The 21,166-nt window shown below is 38.3% G+C and overlaps 1 protein-coding gene across 7 annotated transcripts in view; it reads right to left on the bottom strand.

The window, feature by feature from the left end:
- Window positions 1-21,166, bottom strand: part of CATSPERE (catsper channel auxiliary subunit epsilon) — a 177,148-nt gene that overhangs the window by 68,359 nt on the left and 87,623 nt on the right. For all 7 annotated transcript variants that reach the window (XM_063707110.1, XM_063707105.1, XM_063707103.1 and 4 more), the window contains 2 exons: window positions 18,861-19,353; window positions 10,561-11,038 (listed from right to left, as the gene is read on the bottom strand). In XM_063707110.1, the coding sequence (XP_063563180.1) occupies window positions 10,561-11,038; window positions 18,861-19,353 (971 nt within the window). The remainder of the gene's footprint in view (window positions 1-10,560; window positions 11,039-18,860; window positions 19,354-21,166) is intronic.

The following is a 21,166-nucleotide window of genomic DNA, read 5'->3' on the forward strand; positions in this document are numbered from 1 at the left end:
TGATTTCATAGCTTTCTTTCAAGATATGACACTCTCTGTGTACAGCCTCTAGAATATACTTTGTCAAAAGACAACACTTGGAGAGGACTGGCTGGAATGAAGAGGGGAATTCATCGAGTCAGGAAGGTTCAGGCTGTGTTATGTTTATGCATCTTACATTTGAAATCAGAATAAGTCAGTAACATTTTTACAAATTACTATAAATTGTATTCTACTTAAACTTACCTAATCAGAAATATATGCAGTAGATCACAAGGTGGAAGGGGAGAAATGTGAATGGATGACATAATAACATATAATTCTATGCTGAATGAAAAAGTAATTGCAGGATGCATGCAGTATAATGATATATAAAATTTAAAACCTCAGGAAACAAAACAATACATTGTTTTTGGATTATATATAATGTCCAAGTTGCTTCATGATATGGCCTGTCTGTTCTTTAGCCAGGTTTGTCTCTTGCCATTTTTTGCCTTACACTGTGTTATCTAGTCAGACTGACCTAATTTCAGTTCCCCAAACTTGCCATGTTCTTTCCTACCTCCACATCTTTGCACATGCTGTATTCTCAGCTTGGAATGCTACCTCAATCCCCCAGCCTAACCAGTGAAATCATTTTCTAATATATATACTCTCTCCCTAGTTTTCAGTTTAGAAGTCATTTCCTCCACACCTAGTTTTCTGATCCCATACATCTGGATTGATGTTCCCAATATTTGCTTTCATAGCACCTTCTCTTTTGCTGATCACACTGCTGACTACAAACCTTATAAATCATCCTTGCTTTAAATATGAAGTTAAAATGAGAATTAAGAATGATTTAAAAGATAATGTGGCTAAAGCCACACAGAGAAAAATTCATAGCCTTTTGCTTGTGTGTAGCTTTAAATGCTTAGAAAATAAGAAAGACTAAAAATAAATGAAATAACCATTTAACTTAATAAGCAGGCAAGAGAGGACTAAAGTTACAAAAAGAAAGCAGAAGTAAAGAATCAATAATGACAAAAGCAGAAATTAAATTAAAAAGAAAGTAGATAAAATTAAGAATTCTTTTTAAAAGGAAAAGAAAACAAAACCTAAAAAAATACAATCTCTTGCAAGCCAAACTAACAAGGGGGTTAGGCACAAGCAATATTATAAATGAGGAAGATAATTATAGGTACATAAGAAATTTAAAAGTTAAAATAGCCTACTTTTGCCAATAAATTAGAAAATCTACATAAAATGAATTATTTCCTAGAAAGACAAGAACTTCTGAAATTGACTCAAGAAGGGATAAAATATTAGAATAGATCAATTAGAGAAAATAAAAATAACGAAAAGATACAACATTCCTGGTTGGGAAGACAAATATTGCAAACATCTATTCAACAAATGTATTGAATGCCTACTATGGGGCTATACTGTTCTAGGTACTAAGGAGGAATATATTCATGAAAAAACAGAAAATTCCTTCTCTTGTGTAGCTTACATTCCAGCAGAGAAGACTGCCAATAAACATGAAAATAAATTATTTAGTGTGTTAGGTGATTAAGGATATAGTAATCAAAAAAGTATAGCACTAGGACAAATAGATTAGTGGAACAGAATAGCCTAGAAACAATCCGGTTAATGTGAGGAATGAATACATAATACAAGTAGCATTTCAGATCAGTGGGAGAGGTTTGCTTAATAGAAGAATGGTTTAAGGCAACATCAGCTTTCAATGGGAAAAATACAATTAGATTCCTAACTCTTGCTAAATATCAAAACATAAAAATCAGAACTATAAGACTAATGAAAATATATAATATCTTTATAATTGGAATGACCTGTCATATTATGGCATATCAGAAGTTACAAATAAAAATATTAATAAATTTGACCATTTAAAAATACAAATTCTAAATACCAAACTCCCTCCAAAAAGGTACAGGAAGTTACACACTAGAGAAAATATTTGCAATACATGAGATAAAGAACAATCAGTATAGATAAACCCAATGCAAAAATGTCCAAACAGTATGAATGGAAAATTCACAGAAAAGGGGGAGTTGTGGGCAAGATGGGAGAATAGGAACAGCTCCAATCTGCAGTTCCCAGCGAGATCAACGCAGAAGGCTGGTGATTTCTGCATTTCCAACTGAGGTTTAGCTCATTGGGACTGGTTAGACAGTGGGTGCAGCCCACGGAGGACGAGCTGAAGCAGGGTGGGGCGTCGTCTCACTGGGGAAGTGCAAGGGGTCAGGGAACTCCCTCCCCTAGCCAAGGGAAGCCACGAGGGACTGTGCCATGAGGAACAGTCTGGTTCCTCCATGAGGAACCCACGGTCTTTGCCACCCACAGACCAGGAGACTCCCTCAGGTTACTACACCACCAGGGCGCTGGGTTTCAAGCACAAAACTAGGCAGCCGTTTGGGCAGACACCAGGCTAGCTGCAGGATATTTTGTTTTTGTTTTTGTTTTTGTTTTTTTTTCATACCCCAGTGGTGCCAGGAACACCAGTGAGACAGAACGATTCACTCCGCTGGAAAGGGGGCTGAAGCCAGGGAGCCAAGTGGTCTAGCTCAGTGGATCCCACCCCTATGGAGTCCAGCAAGCTAAGATCCACTGGCTTGAAATTCTCACTGCCAGCACAGCAGTCTGAAGTGACCTGGGACACCCGAACTTGGTGGGGGTAGGAGCGTCTGCCATTACTGAGGCTTGAGTAGGCGGTTTTCCCCTCACAGTGGAAATAAAGCTGCCAGGAAGTTCTAACTGGGCGGAGCCCACCACAGCTCGGCACAGCTGCCGTAGCCAGACTGCCTCTCTAGATTCCTCCTCTCTGGGCAGCGCATCTCTGAAAGAAAGGCAGCAGCCCCACTCAGGGGCTTATAGATAAAACCCTCATCTCCCTGGGACAGAGCACCTGGGGAAAGGGGCGGCCATGGGCGCAGCTTCAGCAGACTTAAACGTTCCTGTGAGCCAGCTCTGAAGAAGCAGTGGATCTCCCAGCATAGCCCTCAAGCTCTGCTAAGGGACAGACTGCTTCCTCAAGTGGGTCCCTGACCCGTGTCTCCTGAATGGAAGGTACCTCCTAGCAGGGGTCAACAGACACCTCATACAGGAGAGCTCTGGCTGGCATCTGGCGGGTGCCCATCTGGGACAAAGCTTCCAGAGGAAGGAACAGGCAGCAATCTTTGCTGTTCTCCAGTCTCTGCTGGTGATACCCAGGCAAACAGGGTCTAGAGTGGACCTCCAGCAAACTCCAGCAGACCTGCAGGAGAGGGGCCTGACTGTTAGAAGGAAAACTAACAAACAGAAAGGAATAGCATCAACATCAACAAAAAGGACATCCACACAAAAACCCCATGTAAAGGTCACCAACATCAAAGACCAAAGGTAGATAAATCCACAAAGATGAAGAAAAACCAGCACAAAAAGACTGAAATTCCAAAAACCAGAATGCCTCTTCCCCTCCAAAGGATCACAACTCCTCGCGAGCAAGGGAACAAAACTGAACAGAGAATGAGTTTGATGAACTGACATAAGCAGGCTTCAGAGGGGAGTAATAACAAACTCCTCTGAGCTAAAGGAGCATGTTCTAACCCAATGCAAGGAAACTAAGAACCTTGAAAAAAGGTTAGATGAATTGCTAACTAGAATAACCAATGTAGAGAAGGACATAAATGACCTGATGGAGCTTCACAGCACGAGAACTTTGTGGAGCATACACCAGTATCAATAGCCAAATCGATCAAGCAGAAGAAAGGATATCAGAGATTAAAGATCAACTTAATGAAATAAGCATAAAGAAAAGATTAGAGAAAAAAGAATGAAAATGAATGAACAAATCCTTCAAGAAATATGGAATATGTGAAAAGACCAAACCTATATTTGATTGGTGTACCTGAAAGTGATGGGGAGAATGGAACCAAGTTGGAAAACACTCTTCAGTTCAGGATACTATCCAGGAGAAGTTCCCCAACCTAACAAGACAGGCCAACATTCAAATTCAGGAAATACAGAGAACACCACAAAGATACTCCTCGTGAAGAGCAACCACAAGACAAACAATCATCAGATTCACCAAGGTTGAAATGAAGGAAAAAATGTTAAGGGCAGCTAGAGAGAAAGGTTGGGTTACCCATAAAAAGAAGCCCATCAGACTCACAGCAGATCTCTCTGCAGAAACCCTACAAGCCAGAAGAGAGTGGGGGACAATATTCAACATTCTTAAAGAAATGAATTTTCAACGTAGAATTTCATATTCAGCCAAACTAAACTTCATAAGCAAAGGAGAAATAAAATCCTTTACAGACAAGCAAATGCTGAGAGATTTTGTCACCACCAGGCCTGCCTTACAAGAGCTCCTGAAGGAAGCACTAAATATGCAAAGGAAAAACCAGTACCAGCCACTGCAAAAACATGCCAAATTGTAAAGGCCATCGACACTATGAAGCAACTGCATCAAATAATGAGCAAAATAACCAGCTAGCATCATAATGAAAAGATCAAATTCACACAAAACATATTAACCTTAAATGTAAATGGGCTAAATGCCCTAATTAAAAGACACAGAATGGCAAATTGGCTCAAGAGTCAAGACCCATTGGTGTGCTGTATGCAAGACACCCATTTCACGTGCAAAGACACACATAGGCTCAAAGGGATGAAGGAATACTTACCAAGCAAATGGAAAGTAAAAAAAAAAAAAAAAAAAAAGCAGGGGTTGCAATCCTAGTCTCTGATAAAACAGACTTTAAACCAGCAAAGATCAAAAAAGACAAAGAAGGGCATTACATAATGGTAAAGGAATCAATGCAACAAGAAGAGCTAACTATCCTAAATATATATGCACCTAATAAAGGAGCACCCAGATTCATAAAGCAAGTTCTTAGAGACCTACAAAGAGACTTAGACTCCCACACAATAATAGTGGGAGACTTAAACACCCCACTGTCAATACCAGACAGATCGACGAGAGAGAAAATTAACAAGGATATCCAGGACTTGAACTCAGCTCTGGACCAAGTGGACCTAATAGACATCTACAGAACTCTCCACCCCAAATTGACAGAATATACATTCTTCTCAGCACCACATCAAACTTATTTTAAAATCGACCACATAATTAATTAGAAGTAAAACATTCCTTAGCAAATGCAAAAGAATGGAAATCGTAACAAACAGTCTCTCAGGCCACAGTGCAATCAAATTAGAACTCAGGATTAAGAAACTTACTCAAAACTACACAACTACATGGAATCTGAATAACCTGCTCCTGAATGACTACTGGGTAAATAAATTAAGGCAGAAATAAATAAGTTCTTTGAAACCAATGAGAACAAAGACACAACGTACCAGAATCTCTGGGACAGAGCTAAAGCAGTGTTTAGAGGGAAATTTATAGCACTAAATCCCCACAGGAGAAAGCAGGAAAGGTCTAAAATTGACACCCTAACATCACAATTAAAAGAACTAGAGAAGCAAGAGCAAACAAGTTCAAAAGCTAGCAGAAGACAAGAAATAGCTAAGATTGGAGCAGAAGTGAAGGAGATAGAGACACGAAAAACCCTTCAAAAAATCAGTGAATCCAGGAGCTGGTTTTTTGAAAAGAATCTATGAATCTTGAAATCTATGAATCTATGAAATCTATGAATCTATGAAAAAAATCAATGAAACCAGGAGCTGGTTTTTTTGAAAAGATCAACAAAATAGACCACTAGTCAGCCTAATAAAGAAGAAAGGAGAGAAGAACCAGATAGACACAATAAAAAAAGATAAAGGGGATATCACCACTGATCCCACAGAAATACAAACTACCATCAGAGAATAAACACCTCCATGCAAACAAACTAGAAAATCTAGAAGAAATGGATAAATTGCTGGGCACATACACCCTCCCAAAATGAAACCAGGAAGAAGTCGAATCCTTGAATAGACCAATAACAAGTTCTGAAACTGAGACAGTAATGAATAGCCTACTAACCAAAAAAAGCCAAGGACCAGACAGATTCACAGCCAAATTCTACTGGAGGTACAAAGAGGAGCTGGTACCATTCCTTCTGAAACCATTCCAAACAACAGAAAAAGAGGGACTCCTCACTAATTCATTTTATGAGGCCAGCATCATTCTGACACCAAAACCTGGCAGAGACACAACAAAAAAAGAAAATTTCAGGCCAATATCCCCGATGAACATCGTTGCAAAAATCCTCAGTAAAATACTGACAAACAAAATCCAGCAGCACATTAAAAAGCTTATCCACTACGATCAAGTCGGCTTCATCTCTGGGATGCAAGGCTGGTTCAATATATGCAAATCAATAAATGTAATCCATCTCATAAACAGAACCAATGACAAAAACCACATGTTTGTCTCAATAGATGCAGAAAAGGCCTTCAATAAAATTCAACACCCCTTCATGCTAAAAACTCTCAATAAACTAGGTATTGATGCAATGTGTCTCAAAATAATAAAAGCTATTTATGACAAACCCACAGCCAATATCATACTGAATAGGCAAAAGCTGGAAGCATTCCCTCTGAAAACCGGCACAAGACAAGGATGCCTTCTCTCACCACTCCTATTCAACATAGTATTGGAAGTTCTGGCTAGGGCAATCAGGCAAGAGAAAGAAATAAAGGGTATTCAAATAGGAAGAGAGGAAGTCAAATTGCCCCTGTTTGGAGATGACATGATTGTATATTTAGAAAACCCCATTGTCTGAACCCAAAATCTCCTTAGGCTGGTAAGCAACTTCAGCAATGTCTCAAGATACAAAATCAATGTGCAAAAATCACAAGCATTCCTATAGACCAATAACAGACAGAGAGCCAAATCATGAGTGAACTGCCATTCACAGTTGCTACAAAGAGCATAAAATACCTAGGAATACAACTTACAAGGGATGTGAAGGACCTCTTCAAGGACAACTACAAACCACTGCTCAAGGAAATAAGAGAGGACACAAACAAAAGGAAAAACATTCCAGGCTCATGGATAGGAAGAATCAGTATCGTGAAAATGGCCATACTGCCCAAAGTAATTTATAGATTCAATGCTATCCCCATCAGACTACATTAACTTTCTTCACAGAATTAGAAAAAACTACTTTAAATTTCATATGGAACCAAAAAAGAGCCTGTATAGCCAAGACAATCCTAAACAAAAAGAACAAAGCTAGAGGTATCATGCTACCTGACTTGAAACTATACTACAAGGCTACAGTAACCAAAACAGCATGGTACTGGTACCAAAACAGATATATAGACCAATGGAACAGAACAGAGGCCTCAGAAATAATGCCACACATCTACAACAATCTGATCTTTGACAAACCTGACAAAAACAAGCAATGGGGAAAGGATTCCCTATTTAATAAATGGTGTTGGGAAAACTGGCTAGCCATATGCAGAAAGCTGAAACTGGATCCCTTCCTTACACCTTACACAAAAATTAAGATGGATTAGAGACTTAAACTTAAGACCTAACACCACAAAAACCCTAGAAGAAAACCTAGGCAATACCATTCAGGACATAGGCATGGGCAAAGACTTCATGACTAAAACTAAAACTAAAAGCAATGGCAACAATAGCCAAAATTGACAAATGGGATCTAATTAAACTAAAGAGCTTTTGCACAGCAAAAGAAACTACCATCAGAGTGAACAGGCAACCTACAAAATGGGAGAAAATTTTCGCAACCTACTCATCTGACAAAGGGCTAATATCCAGAATCTACAATGAACTCAAACAAATTTACAAGAAAAAAACAACCCCATCAAAAAGTGGGCGAAGGACATGAACAGACACTTCTCAAAAGAAGACATTTATGCAGCCAAAAAACACATGAAAAATGCTCATCACCACTGGCCATCAGAGAAATGCAAATCAAAACCACAATGAGATACCATCTCACACCAGTTAGAATGGCGATCATTAAAAAGTCAGGAAACAACAGGTGCTGGAGAGGATGTGGAGAAATAGGAACACTTTTACACTGTTGGTGGGACTGTAAACTAGTTCAACCATTGTGGAAGTCAGTGTGGCGATTCCTCAGGGATCTAGAACTGGAAATACCATTTGACCCAGCCATCCCATTACTGGGTATATACCCAAAGGATTATAAATCATGCTGCTATAAAGACACATGCACACGTATGTTTATTGCGGCATTATTCACAATAGCAAAGACTTGGAACCAACCCAAATGTCCAACAATGATAGACTGGATTAAGAAAATGTGGCACATATACACCATGGAATACTATGCAGCCATAAAAAATGATGAGTTCATGTCCTTTGTAGGGACATGGATGAAATTGGAAATCATCATTCTCAGTAAACTATCGCAAGAACAAAAAACCAAACACCGCATATTCTCACTCATAGGTGGGAATTGAACAATGAGATCACATGGACACAGGAAGGGGAATATCACACTCTGGGGACTGTTGTGGGGTGGGGGGAGGGGGGAGGGATAGTATTAGGAGATATACCTAATGCTAGATGACGAGTTAGTGGGTGCAGCGCACCAGCATGGCACATGTATACATATATAACTAACCTGCACAATGTGCACATGTACCCTAAAACTTAAAGTATAATAATAAAAAAAAAAAGAAAGTGTGGCACATATACACCATGGAATACTATGCAGCCATGAAAAAGGATGAATTCATGTCCTTTGCAGGGACATGGATAAAGCTGGAAACCATCATTCTTAGCAAACTAACACAGGAACAGAAAACCAAATACCATATGTTCTCACTCAAAAGTGGGAGTTGAACAATGAGAACACATCAACACAGGGAGGGGAACATCACACACCAAGGCCTGTCAGGGGTTGGGAGGGTAGGGGAGGGATAACATTAGGAGAAATACCTAATGTAGATGACAGGTTGATGGGTGCAGTCAACCACCATGGCACGTGTATACCTATGTAACAAACCTGCACGTTCTGCACATGTATCCCAGAACTTAAAGTATAATAAACAAATAAAAAATAAAACAGAAATAAGGAAATGACAAGAAAAAAAGGAAATTCACAGAAGAATATGGCCAATAAATTTGTGAAACTAGATAAAACATCTAATTATAAAAGATATGTGCAATAAAATAACATTTTTCTTCTATATAACCAGTAACTGTTAAACAGATTCTATGAAAATGATACATTTTCAATACTTTTGGGGGAGTTTAGACTGTGACAAACTTTGCTGGTGGGTAAGTGAGAAGGATTTATCAACTTTTTAAATATTTGTAATCTCTGATTCAGGAATTCTATATCCAGTAATTTATATTACAGAAACACTTGTATCAGTGTGTGTACATATGCATATTTTCTGCAGCATTATTTGTAACAGAAAAAGAACTGAAGGCTAATATCTATCTAAATATCTATCTACACCCCTATTAATTAGACAGTAGTGTGCATAGACAGTGGAACAATACACAGCAGTTAAAATGGCATTCGTTTTATATCTATTATATGTATTGTTTTGAAAACATGCCCATCATATTTAGTATCTGCTTGTTTGAAAGTCTGGACAAACTCACAGGAGCTTTTTTTTTTTTTTTTTTTTGAGACAGGATCTTGCTCTGTTGTCCAGGCTGGGGAGTTCAGTGAGGTGAACATGGCTCACTGCAGCCTTGACCTCCCGGGCTCAAGTGATCCTCCTGCCTCAGTCTTCTGAGTAGCTGGGACCACAGGCGTGTACCACCATGCCCAGCTAATTTTTAAGTTTTTAGTAGGGATGAGGTCTCACCATGTTGCACAGGCTGGACTCGAACTCCTGGGGTCAAGTGATCCTCCCACCTTGGCCTTCCAAAGTGCTGGCATTAGAAGCGTGAGCCACCACGCCTGGCCTCACAGGAGTTTCTTAATAGTTGGTTATTTGGGAAATGAGAATGGTGAGAGATGAAGGCCTTTAACTTCATACTTCATACGCTTATGAATTGTTTGAGCGTGTTATATTTCATTGTTTCTGAATGACCTTCAGTACAACATTCAAACTGGGTATCTGACCTCCTCTAAAATCTATCCCCAATGCATCATTCTAACTTTGTCTTCTTATCACTGTGGCTCATGGTTGTTTAAAAAACACATATGATCCTGTTTCATATGTGCTGTATAACACAAAACCTCCCTCTACAAGTTTCAGAGGGAACATGGCCCTATCAACACCTTGATATTCCAATTCTAGCCTCCAGAACTGTGAAGTAATACATTTATGTTGTTTTAAGTCATCCAGTTTGTGGTACTTTGTTATGGGAGCCCCAGGAAACGTAACACAATACCACAGCACCTCCTACACCCTACGATGTATATATAAATTGCTTAGTTAGATTCTACTGATTGACCAAAATGAAACTCCCCTCTCCCCCGCAAAAAGAAATTGAGTTTGCCCTTTTGCTATGTGAGATCATAGTTAACATTACTTGTATTTAAAGTCAATTCATTTGTAGGTGATAAGAAGTGCACCTTTGGCTGTCAAAAACACCACACATTGGTACATTAAAAAGTGTTACATCATTATAAGGAAGATGTCTATAGTGAAATCTAGAATAATGTTAGTGGACTGAGAATGCCTTACCTATGAAAACTTCATGAATAATGCTGTCATTTGATAGCATTGATAGATTTCCATGTCCTGCAGGTGTCTGTAAAATCCCAGTAAAGGTGAAATTATGGTAACAATAGTAGATACTATGCTTGTTCCATAGCAGTAATCCTGGCAGTGCTGAAAATGTAAAATGTGGCATGATAACACTGTCAATAGGGGCATCTAATGTAAAGTCTTGGGAAACCCACTGTTTTGTATCTTCATTATATATCACTAAGAAAATCTTTTTGGTGACGGTACATACAGTGCAATAATTTAAAAACACAGCAATCTCCAGAGGGTGTCCTGTATACTCAACCCTGTCTACAGTCAGAGTAGCAGTCACTGACAGACTTAGGATGTTTTTCAGTTCTGTGGTGGTTACTAATCTGGCAAATTTAAGAAGAATGGATCCGAGGTAAATTTCATTTTCTGTCCAGACTGCAAAGGTGCTTCTTCTTCCTTTAGCCTGTGACAAAATGAAAAATGATGAGAAAAATCTTCGATTTTAGAGATGGGCCTAACAATTTCTCTTTTTTAAAATTTAAATTTTATTTTTTATTTTTTTAAATTTTATTTCAATAGGTTTTTGGGGAACAGGTGGTGTTATATGAATAAGTTCTTCAGTGGTGATTTCTGAGATTCTGGTGCACCCATCACCTGAACAGTGTACACTGTACCCAATGTATAGTCTTTTATCCCTCACCCCACTCCCATCCTGCCCCCCACCCCCGCCCAAGTCTCCAAAGTCCATTGTATCATTCTTACGCCTTTGTGTCCTCATAGCTTAGCTACCAAGGTCTAACAACTTCCATCTTCTAATTTGCTACATTTAAAATACAGAGACCAGGTGTGGTGGTTTCATGCCTATAATCCCTGCACTTTGGGAGGCTGAGGCAGGAGAATCACTTGAAGTCAGAGGTTTGAGACCAGCCTGGGCAACAAAATGAGACCCCGTTTCTACAAAAGTTAAAAACTAGTTGGGGGTGGTGGCGTGTGTCTGTAGTCTCAGCTATTTGGGAGGCTGAGGTGGAAGGATCACTTGAGCCCAGGAGTTCAAGGATGCAGTGAGCCATGATCATGCCACTGCACTCCAGCCTGGGTGACAGAGCAAGACCCTGTCTCTAAATAAATAAATAAATAAAAATTAAAGGTAGTAAATACTAAGGTTTGATTTGTTTTAATATATTTTTGAATAATACTTCAGGCATAGAAATATATTAAATAGAAATTAGTCATATTACATATAACCATAAAAATAAATTATCCCAATTATTTGTTTATAAATTGTTTCTATCGGTAGGACTAATAAATTTTAATTCCTTTTAAATCTTTTAAGCACATCAGCCTTCTCTTTGTGTATTTATCACTCTGGCTTGGAGTGCGCCTTTCACCTTGATGTTTACTAAGGTCAATATATAAAGTCTCTTCAAATATTAACTCATTTTTGGAATTCTAGATTCCTTGGTTATCAGATAGAGAGAAGAGAAACTTAAAGCCTTAGACAAATTAATTCTACCCTTTCATGGATATAGGCTGCTAGTATTCAGAAACTGCTGTGCCTGAAACTCGGTGGGCCTAGTTTCATCAAGGAGTCCAAGGCCTCCCTTCTCCTCTGCCTCCTCTCCCCACTGTTTCTCATTTTTTGGGATTTTTAATTGAAATGTAATTTCTATGTACATGACGATCAAAAGGAATCTTTTGAAAACATCTTGTTGTCCTCATTTTACTTAATGTACAAATATTGAGTGTATACTGAAACAGGAGGCAGGCAGATATCAAACTGGTAACCAAAGAAAGACACAATTTGCGATAAAAGGTCATTTTGCTAAATGTGGATTCACGTTAAAGTACAGAACTTATGTTGCTGGAAACAATTCTTAAAGAAGAAATAGATTAGAAACCAAATGGTGAGCTATAGAAGAAACCCACAGCCATTCTCATTCTTGTCAGAGAGATGGGAAGAGGAACACGTCATAAACACGATAGATAAGAATTCCAAGGATTCCCAGCCAAGAAGTGAGTTTTCACTCTCACTCACAAATCCTTTCCCACGTAACTCCACTTAATGCTTTGGCATAATCATGCAGGTGAGGTGAGAGATCCTTTTGAAGCATTCAAGGTCTCTTCAAAATGTAAGGTAGTAGTCTTTGAAGGCAGGAAACGGGCATCAAGCTGGACAAGTTGAGAGAAACCCATCCACACTCTGGATTCTCAGCTCTGTGACTAGGAGTGGGGTAAGGGAGTGGAGAGAAACTCTCCTTGAGCCATGTGTGGGCTCTACCCAGAGTGTAAAGCAGCTTCCCTAACAGAATTGGGACAGAGAAATAGGAGACAGAAGGAGAGGGAGAAGGAGAAGGAGAGGGGAGTGCAGAGTGGGCAGGAGAAGGGGAGGAAGAGAGGAAGATGCACCAAAATTCAGAGTCAGATGAGAAAGTAAAGTTAATTACCCAATGATCAAAAAGCTGGAAGCTAAGTTGTAAAGCAGAGATAGCTCTCCCAAGGATTTCGAAGGTTGGTGGCACCACTGTGAAGTATTAAGAGGTCTCTGGAATGTTGTCAGTGATAAGGTGCCCAGAATGTCTAAAGAGAAAATAACTATAATAAAAATGCTGAAGGTTTTAGTGGAAAAGATGGGCAACATAGTGAAGAGATGAGGAATTTCAGCCAAGATATAGAAATGATAAAAAAGGAACAAAATGGAAATGCTAGAAATAAAACAAAAATCAAGAATAAAGAAATAATTGGAGGAGTTTGAGACCAGCCTGGCCAACATGGCAAAACCCCATCTCTACTAAAAATACAAAAATTAGCCATTAGCTGGGCATGGTGGCACGTGCCTGTAGTCCCAGCTACTCATGAGGCTGAGGTAGGAGAATCAACTTGAATCTGGGAGGCGGAGGTTGCAGTGAGCTGAGATCGCACCACTGCACTTCCAGCCTGGGCAACAAGAGTAAAACTCCGTCTCAAAAAAAAAAAAAAAAAAAAAAAAAAAGAGAGAGAGAGAGAAATAATTGGGCCTGGGCATGGTGGCTCATGCCTGTAATCTCAGCACTTTGGGAAGCCAAGGTGCGAGAATTGCTTGAGGCCAACAGTTTGAGGCAGCAGTGAGTTTTGATTGTGGCATTGCACTCCAGCCTGGGTGGCAGAGTGAGACCCTGTCTTAAAAAAACTCAGATGCACTTACCAAGAAGCTGGAAAAAGCAGAGGAAAAAAGCAGTGAACATACAAGTGTATACAAGCTGAAATACAAAGGAAAAAACAGTGAAAAAATAATGAACAGGTCATCTGAGATCTATGAGACAATATTAAATGGTCTCATACAGGTGTTTTTGGAATCCTAGTAGGAAAGGAAGAAGAGAATGAGGTTGAAGAAACATTTGAAGAGAAAATAGCCATTAACATTCCAAGATTAATGAAAGACATAAACCCAGAAATCCAAGAAACTCAATTGAACCTCAAGTAGGATAAATACAAAGGAAATAACATCTAGGCACATAGTAAAACTGCTGAAAACCAGAAAGAAATTTTCCAAGAACCTGGGAGATTTGATATATATATACATATATATGAATATTTCAAATAAAATTATATATACATATATATAAATAAATATATAAAAGAATAAAATACTTAGGAATAGATTTGACCAAGAAGGTAAAAAATCTGTACACTGGAAACTATAAGATATTAATGATGGAAACTGAAGAAACACATATAAATGGAAAGATATCTCATATTCTTAAATTGGAATAATTACTACTGTTAAAATGTCCGTAATAATACCACCTTCTATAGACTCTGATTAACAGAGTCAATGTAATCTCTATCAAAATTCCAAGGGCATTTTTCACAGAAATAGAAAAAACAATCCTAAAATTCATATGGAACCATGAAAGACCCTGAGGAGCCAAAGCAATCTTGAAGAAGAACAAAGTTTAAAGCATCATAGTTCCTCATTTCAAACTACATTACAAAGCTATAGCAATCAAAACAGTGTAGTACTTGCTGAAAAATAGACACATAGGCCAACAGAACAGAATAGAGAACCCAGAAGTAAACCCATGCATATATAGCCAACTAATCTTTCTTAATAATGCAAAGAACACAATCCAGATAGAAGAGTCTCTTCAATAAGTGGTGTGGAGAAAAACAGGATATCCACATGTAAAAAAAAAATTCTTTTATGCTGTAATTAATAAAATTGCTTTCTTACTTTCTCTTTTGTATAGCTTGTTGTTAGTGTATAGAAATGCAACTAATTTTTTTATGTTGATTTTGTAACCTGCAACTTTACTAAATTTAATTTGTTAGTTCTAACAGTTTGGGGAAAAAAGAGAAAGAAAAGGAAAAAAGAAGGTATAAAAATTGAAATTGTACTAGTTATTAAAATTAACTCAAAATGGATTAAAAACTTAATGTAATATCTGAAACTCTCAAATTCCTAGAAGAAAACACAATAAACCACCTTGACATTGGTCGATATGGTCTGGATCTGTTTCCCCTCCCAAATTTCATGTTGCATGTTATAACTTCTTCCAGTGTTTTACTTTTAGTCCACCTATCTCGTTATATTTAAAGTGGGCTTCTAAATGAAAATGTATAATTTGATCTTTTAAAAAAAATCCAATCTGACCATCTCTGCCTTTTAATTAGTGGTTTTAGACCATTTAGATTTAATGTAATTATTGTTGTGTTTAGACTGAGTTATACATTTTATTTTCTATTGTATCCTCAGGGTTTTGTTCCTCTATTTCCCTTTTCTGCCTTCTTTTGGATTTTATAATTTTTTTTCATATTTCATTTTAGTTCATTGAATTTTTTACTCTATCTTGTATAAATTTTTTTAGTGATTGCTATCAGGGTTACAATACATCCACTTAAATTTATATATATATATTCTTTAGAGAAAGTGTCTCATTCTGTCACCCAAGCTAGAGTGTAATGGTGTGATCACAGCTCACTGCAGCCTTGAACTCCTGGGCTCAAGCAACCTTCCCACTTCAGCATTCCAAGTAGCTGGGACTACAGGTGTAGGCCACCTCACCGGATTAACTTTTTAAATTTTTTATTTGTAGAGAACAGGATTTTGCTTTGTTGCCCAGGCTGGTCTCAAACTCCTGGCTTTTAGCAATCCTCCTGCCTTGGCCTCCCAAACTGCTGAGATTACAGGTGTGAACTATTCTACTCAGCCTTATCAGTGTTTTGTAGTCTTCCTTGCAGAGATCTTTCACATCCTTGGTTAAATTTATTCCCAGTTTTTTTGGTAGGTATTGTAAATAGGATTGCCTTCTTGATTTATTTTCCAGCTATTTCATTATTAGTGTATAGAAATGCTGCTGATTTTTGTATGCTGATTTTATATCCTTCAACTTTACTGAATTTATCATTTCCAAGAAATTTTTTGTGGAGTCTTTAGGTTTTTCTAAATATAAGATCATATTATCTGCAAAAAGGGACAGTTTGAATTCCTCTTTTCCAATTTAAATGCCTTTTATTTCTTTCTCTTTACTGATTGCTCTGGCTAGGACCTCCAGTACTAAGTTGAATACGAGTGGTGAGGGTGGGAATCCTTGTCTTCTTTCAGTTCTTACAGGAAAGGCTTTAAACTTTAAACTTATATACTCAGTATGATGTTTACCTGTGGGTTTATTATATATGGCTTTTATAATTTTGAGGTATGTTCCTTCTATGCCTAGTTTGATTTTTTTTTTTTTTTTGGCATGGAGTCTCGCTATGTCACCAGGCTGGAGTCAGTGTTACAATCTTGGCTCACTGTAACCTCCGCCTCCTGGGTTCAAGCAATTCTCCTGCCTCAGCCTCCCAAGTAGCTGGGACTACAGGCGTGTGCCACCACACCCAGCTGATTTTTGTATTTTTAGTAGAGATGGGGTTACACCATATTGGCCAGGCTGGTCTCGAACTCCTGACCTCATGATCTGCCCTCCTCGGCCTCCCAAAGTGCTGGGATTTCAGGTGTGAGTCACTGTGCCTGGCCAGTTTGTTGAATTTTTATCATGAAGGGATGTTGAATTTATCACATGCTTTTTCTGTATCTATTGAGAGGATCATATGGTGTTTGTCCTTCATTCTGTGGATGTGATGTAACACGCTTATTGATTTGTGTATGTCAAATTATCCTTACATTGCTGGTATAAATCCCATGGTGTGTTCTGGTTTTGATGTGCTATTTGATTCAGTTTGCTAGAATTTTTTTTGAGGGTTTTTGTGTTTTATGTGCATCAGGAATATTGGCCTGTAAGTTTTCTTTTTTTGTGTTGTGTTCTTCTCTGGTTTTGGTATCAGGGTAAGGGTGGTCTTGTAGAATGAGTTAGGGATAATTCCCTCCTCTTCAATTTTACAACTTAATAGTTAAAAAAAAATCCCATTTAAAAGTGGGCAAAGGTCATGAACAGATATTTCTCAAAAGATATACAAATGGCCAACAGGTATGTGAAAAAACAGTTAACATCACTAACCATCAGGGAAATGCAAATCAAAACCACAATGAGATATCATTTTACCCTGCTGAATGGCTATTATTGTTATTTTTTATTTTCTAAACTTTATTTTATTTTTAGAGATGGGGTCTCACCATGTTGCCCTGGCTGGGGTCTCACCATGTTGCCCAGGCTGGTCTCTAACGCCTAGGCTCAAGTAATCATCCCACCTTGGCCTCCCGAAGTGCTGCAACTACAGGTGTAAGCCACCCTGCCCAGCCTGGCAATTATTAAAATGACAAAAATAAATAAATAAATAACAGATGCTGGCAAGGAGGCAGAGAAAAGGAAGCTCATATACCCTGTTGGTGGGAATGTAAATTAGTACGACCGCTATGAAAAACAGTATGGAGGGTTCTCAGAAAACTAAATATATAACTACCATACAATCCAGCATTCCCACTACCGGGTATTTATGAAAAGGGAAAGAAATCAGTAAAATCAGTATATCAAAGGGACACCTGTACGTGCAGGTTTATTGCAACACTATTCACAATAGCAAAGACATGGAATCAACATAAGTGTACATCAATGGATGAATGGATAAAGAAAATGGGGTATATATACCCAATGGAATACCATTTGGCCATAAAAATAACAAAATCATGTTTGCAGCAATATGGATGGAACTGGAGGTCATTATTGTAAAGTGAAATAAGCCAGGCACAGAAAGACAAATACTACGTGTTCTCACTCATATGTGGAAGGTAAAAACCATGATCTCATGAAAACAGAATGGAATGATAGATATTAGAGTCTGGGAAGGAGAGGGGTGCGTGGGAGGGAGTATAAAGAGAGGCTGGTTAATACGTACAAATATACAGTTAAATAGAAGAATAAGTTCTAATGTTTTATATCTAACTAACATACAGTTCGATAGAAGAAATAAGTTCTAGTGTTTCTAGTCTGTCTATAGTCAGACCAGGGTATCTACACTTAGCAACTATATATATATATGTGTGTGTGTGTGTGTGTGTGTGTGTGTGTGTGTGTGTGTGTGTATGTGTGTGTGTGTGTGTGTATATATATATATATATATATTTATTTATTTTTTTTTTTTTGAGACGGGGTCTTGCTCTGTCGCCCAGGCTGGAGTGCAGTGGCGCGATCTCGGCTGACTGCAAGCTCCGCCTCCCAGGTTCATGCCATTCTCCTGCCTCAGCCTCCCGAGTAGCTGGGACTACAGGTGCACACCACCACGCCCGGCTAATTTTTTGTATTTTTAGTAGAGACGGGGTTTCACCATGGTCTCCATCTCCTGACGTTGTGATCTGCCCGCCTCGGCCTCCCAAAGTGCTGGGATTATAGGTGTGAGCCACCGCGCCCGGCCAGCAACAATATTTTTAACATTTCAAAGTAACTAGGAGAGAGGAAATGATACCAACACACAGACACAGTAAACACTGAAGGAGACGGATACCCCGAAGACCCTGACTTGATCATTACACTTTCTATGCATGTAACAAAAACTCATTATTCATTTTGGGCAGCTCATATAATCTTCGGGGAAAATAATTTTTGGGTCTTTTGCCCATATCAAGGTAAAACAAAGCTCTCATGACTGAACTACATAATAACATACAAGATTAATTTTATTTTTAGTTGTTGGGGGTGTATCTCTACTGTAAAGAGGTCTCTGAGAAGTTGAGTTAGAGCTGTTTACAGCCTTAGATAAAACAACTGGGCAAAGAGCTGCATAGTAAGTCTCTGTTTATCACTGAGTAAATGGTATGGTAAATACCTTTGTAAAATATAAATATATTTATAAAATATAAAATATCTTTTACTAACCTTTAATAAATAATTGACCCAACACCATTTTCTTGATGAAATGCCAGTAATTCCACCATCAGGAAGATTTACAATTCCTCCCAGTCTTATAAATCCACGAAAACTCTTTATGTAAAGAACACCATTTATAAGAAAAACGATTCTGTCCCGAGATAAGATCACATCAGCCACACTCCGTCTTTCATCATCACTCAGAATGTCTGGAGGCACTCTGATTCTGGTCCAAGATTTGAATGAATCAGTTGTGTGAAAGGTCTCCATATCTGTCACCAAAACAGCAGATGCAACTACACAAGCATCCCAGGAAGCCATTAATTGACTACCACGTGGTGAGGAGATTGGTAAATAACCAGGACTTTCAGGTATGGTCAACAAAGGAAAAGTCAACAGAATAAGAAAATCTGCAATAAAGCAATCCTGAAAAGTAACTTGGTTTCCTCTAATCTCCTTTAGTGCATCATCTTTTGCCATTGGTACTACAATACGCCAGGTCCTAAGAAGAGAAAGAAAAGAGAATAAAATGATCTCTCTCTCATCTGATCCATCTTGTACAGTTGATATCTATCATCTTTAAAACATTTTTAATTTTTATCAATACAAATCTGGATAAGACAAATAATATTAAAATGCAACCACTGCCACATTGTTTGCCATTCTTCACTCTGGTCCCAAAGGAAAACAATCTTGACTCTTGCAGCTGTTTATGTCTCTGTATTCTCAAGTAAAGATTCTTTTCTTTTCTTTTTTTTTTTTTTGGAGACAGAGTGTCTCTCTGTCGCCCAGGCTGGAGTGCAGTGGTGCGATCTGGGCTCACTGAGAGCTCTGCCTCTCGGGCTCATGCCATTCTCCTGCCTCAACCTCCTGAGTAGCTGGGATTACAGGCACCCACCACCACGCCTGGCTAATTCTTTGTATTTTTAGTAGAGATGGGGTCTCACCGTGTTAGCCAGGATGGTCTCCATCTCCTGACCTCGTGATCCACCCACCTCGGCCTCCCAAAGTGCTGGGATTACAGGCGTGAGCCACCGCGCCTGGCCTCAAGTAAACATTCTTATATGCTCTTTCTTAATACATAATTTTTATACATTATCTATTACCTTCTTTTTTATCTTTTATTACTGCTGCTTGTGGAGCAGGGCTAACTCCTAGGCAGTGTACCCAGAGCCAGCCCTACTGCCTTCTTATATGGCAGATGAAGATGTATCTCTCATGTACCATGCCTACTTATACGTCTTCTCTCCACCTCTCAAATTAGTTATATTAACTTTTTAGTTAAATGAATAGAGTGTTTATATTGTTTAGATTTACTGTGTAAATACTGCTTACTATTGAACCAGTTCTACTATGAGTATGTTTTCTTCTCTCTACATACATACATATACATAAATTTTCCTGGAGTTAATACTTGTTTTGTTTAAAATTTTTGGTTAGTTTTCCAGAAGGTAGTTAAAATAGCATTTTATAATATTTTCCATGTGATAAAGGCAGAGATAATCCAGTACTTGTTTCCTGGGGTTTCCCTTCATTACTGTCTCTCTTAGCCACCATTTACAGGATCTCATGCTTTGATCTTTTCTGTTATGCTAAAGCACATTCTTTAGCACCTTCCTGTGAAAGGATGTATAAACATACATTTTTTGAGACCTTGAATATCTGAAAAGAGCTTTATTTTACACACCTGATGAATAACAGGTTAGGGAGAGGGCATTTTCTCCTGTCCTTTGATAATCAGAATCACTAATGAGAAAGTCAGGTGATAGATTGATTTTTATTATTTAAATGGTTGTCCTTCTGTAAGTTTTTGGGATCTTTCTTTTTTCTTGCTAATCTAAAATTTGACAGGGCAGAGTCTATCTTTTGAAATGGGAACATGGAGTAATTTATAAAAGCAAACACTCTGACATATCTTAGAAGTACTGAACATTTCTGAGCAGAGTTTCTCATCTGGACAATCCAAATGACAGCAGGTTGAAAGATGTTCAGTCAGCACTGCTTGAGTCACTCATTTTCTTAATGAATACATACTTGGGTTGGTGATGATAACACTGTGCCCACTCAGCAGGACCCAGGTGAAGAGGACCTCAAGTTAGGGCAGCTGTAGAACTGTCACCAAACCTCTTATGCCTTAAACCATGCCAAAAAGAAACTCAGTGTAATTTCCACTTTTTGCAAGCCACATCACCTGGCTCTAACATTGGTCCCAATTACAATTTCTCAAATCACAGTATCATTTTGCTACATTGTCCACTGATTATATAATAACCTCACATATGCAGACACCTTGTAACTAGATATTTATGACTGTT

This window comes from Gorilla gorilla, chromosome 1, assembly GCF_029281585.2.
Source record: "Gorilla gorilla gorilla isolate KB3781 chromosome 1, NHGRI_mGorGor1-v2.1_pri, whole genome shotgun sequence".
In the NCBI taxonomy this organism is placed as follows: Eukaryota; Metazoa; Chordata; class Mammalia; order Primates; family Hominidae; genus Gorilla; species Gorilla gorilla.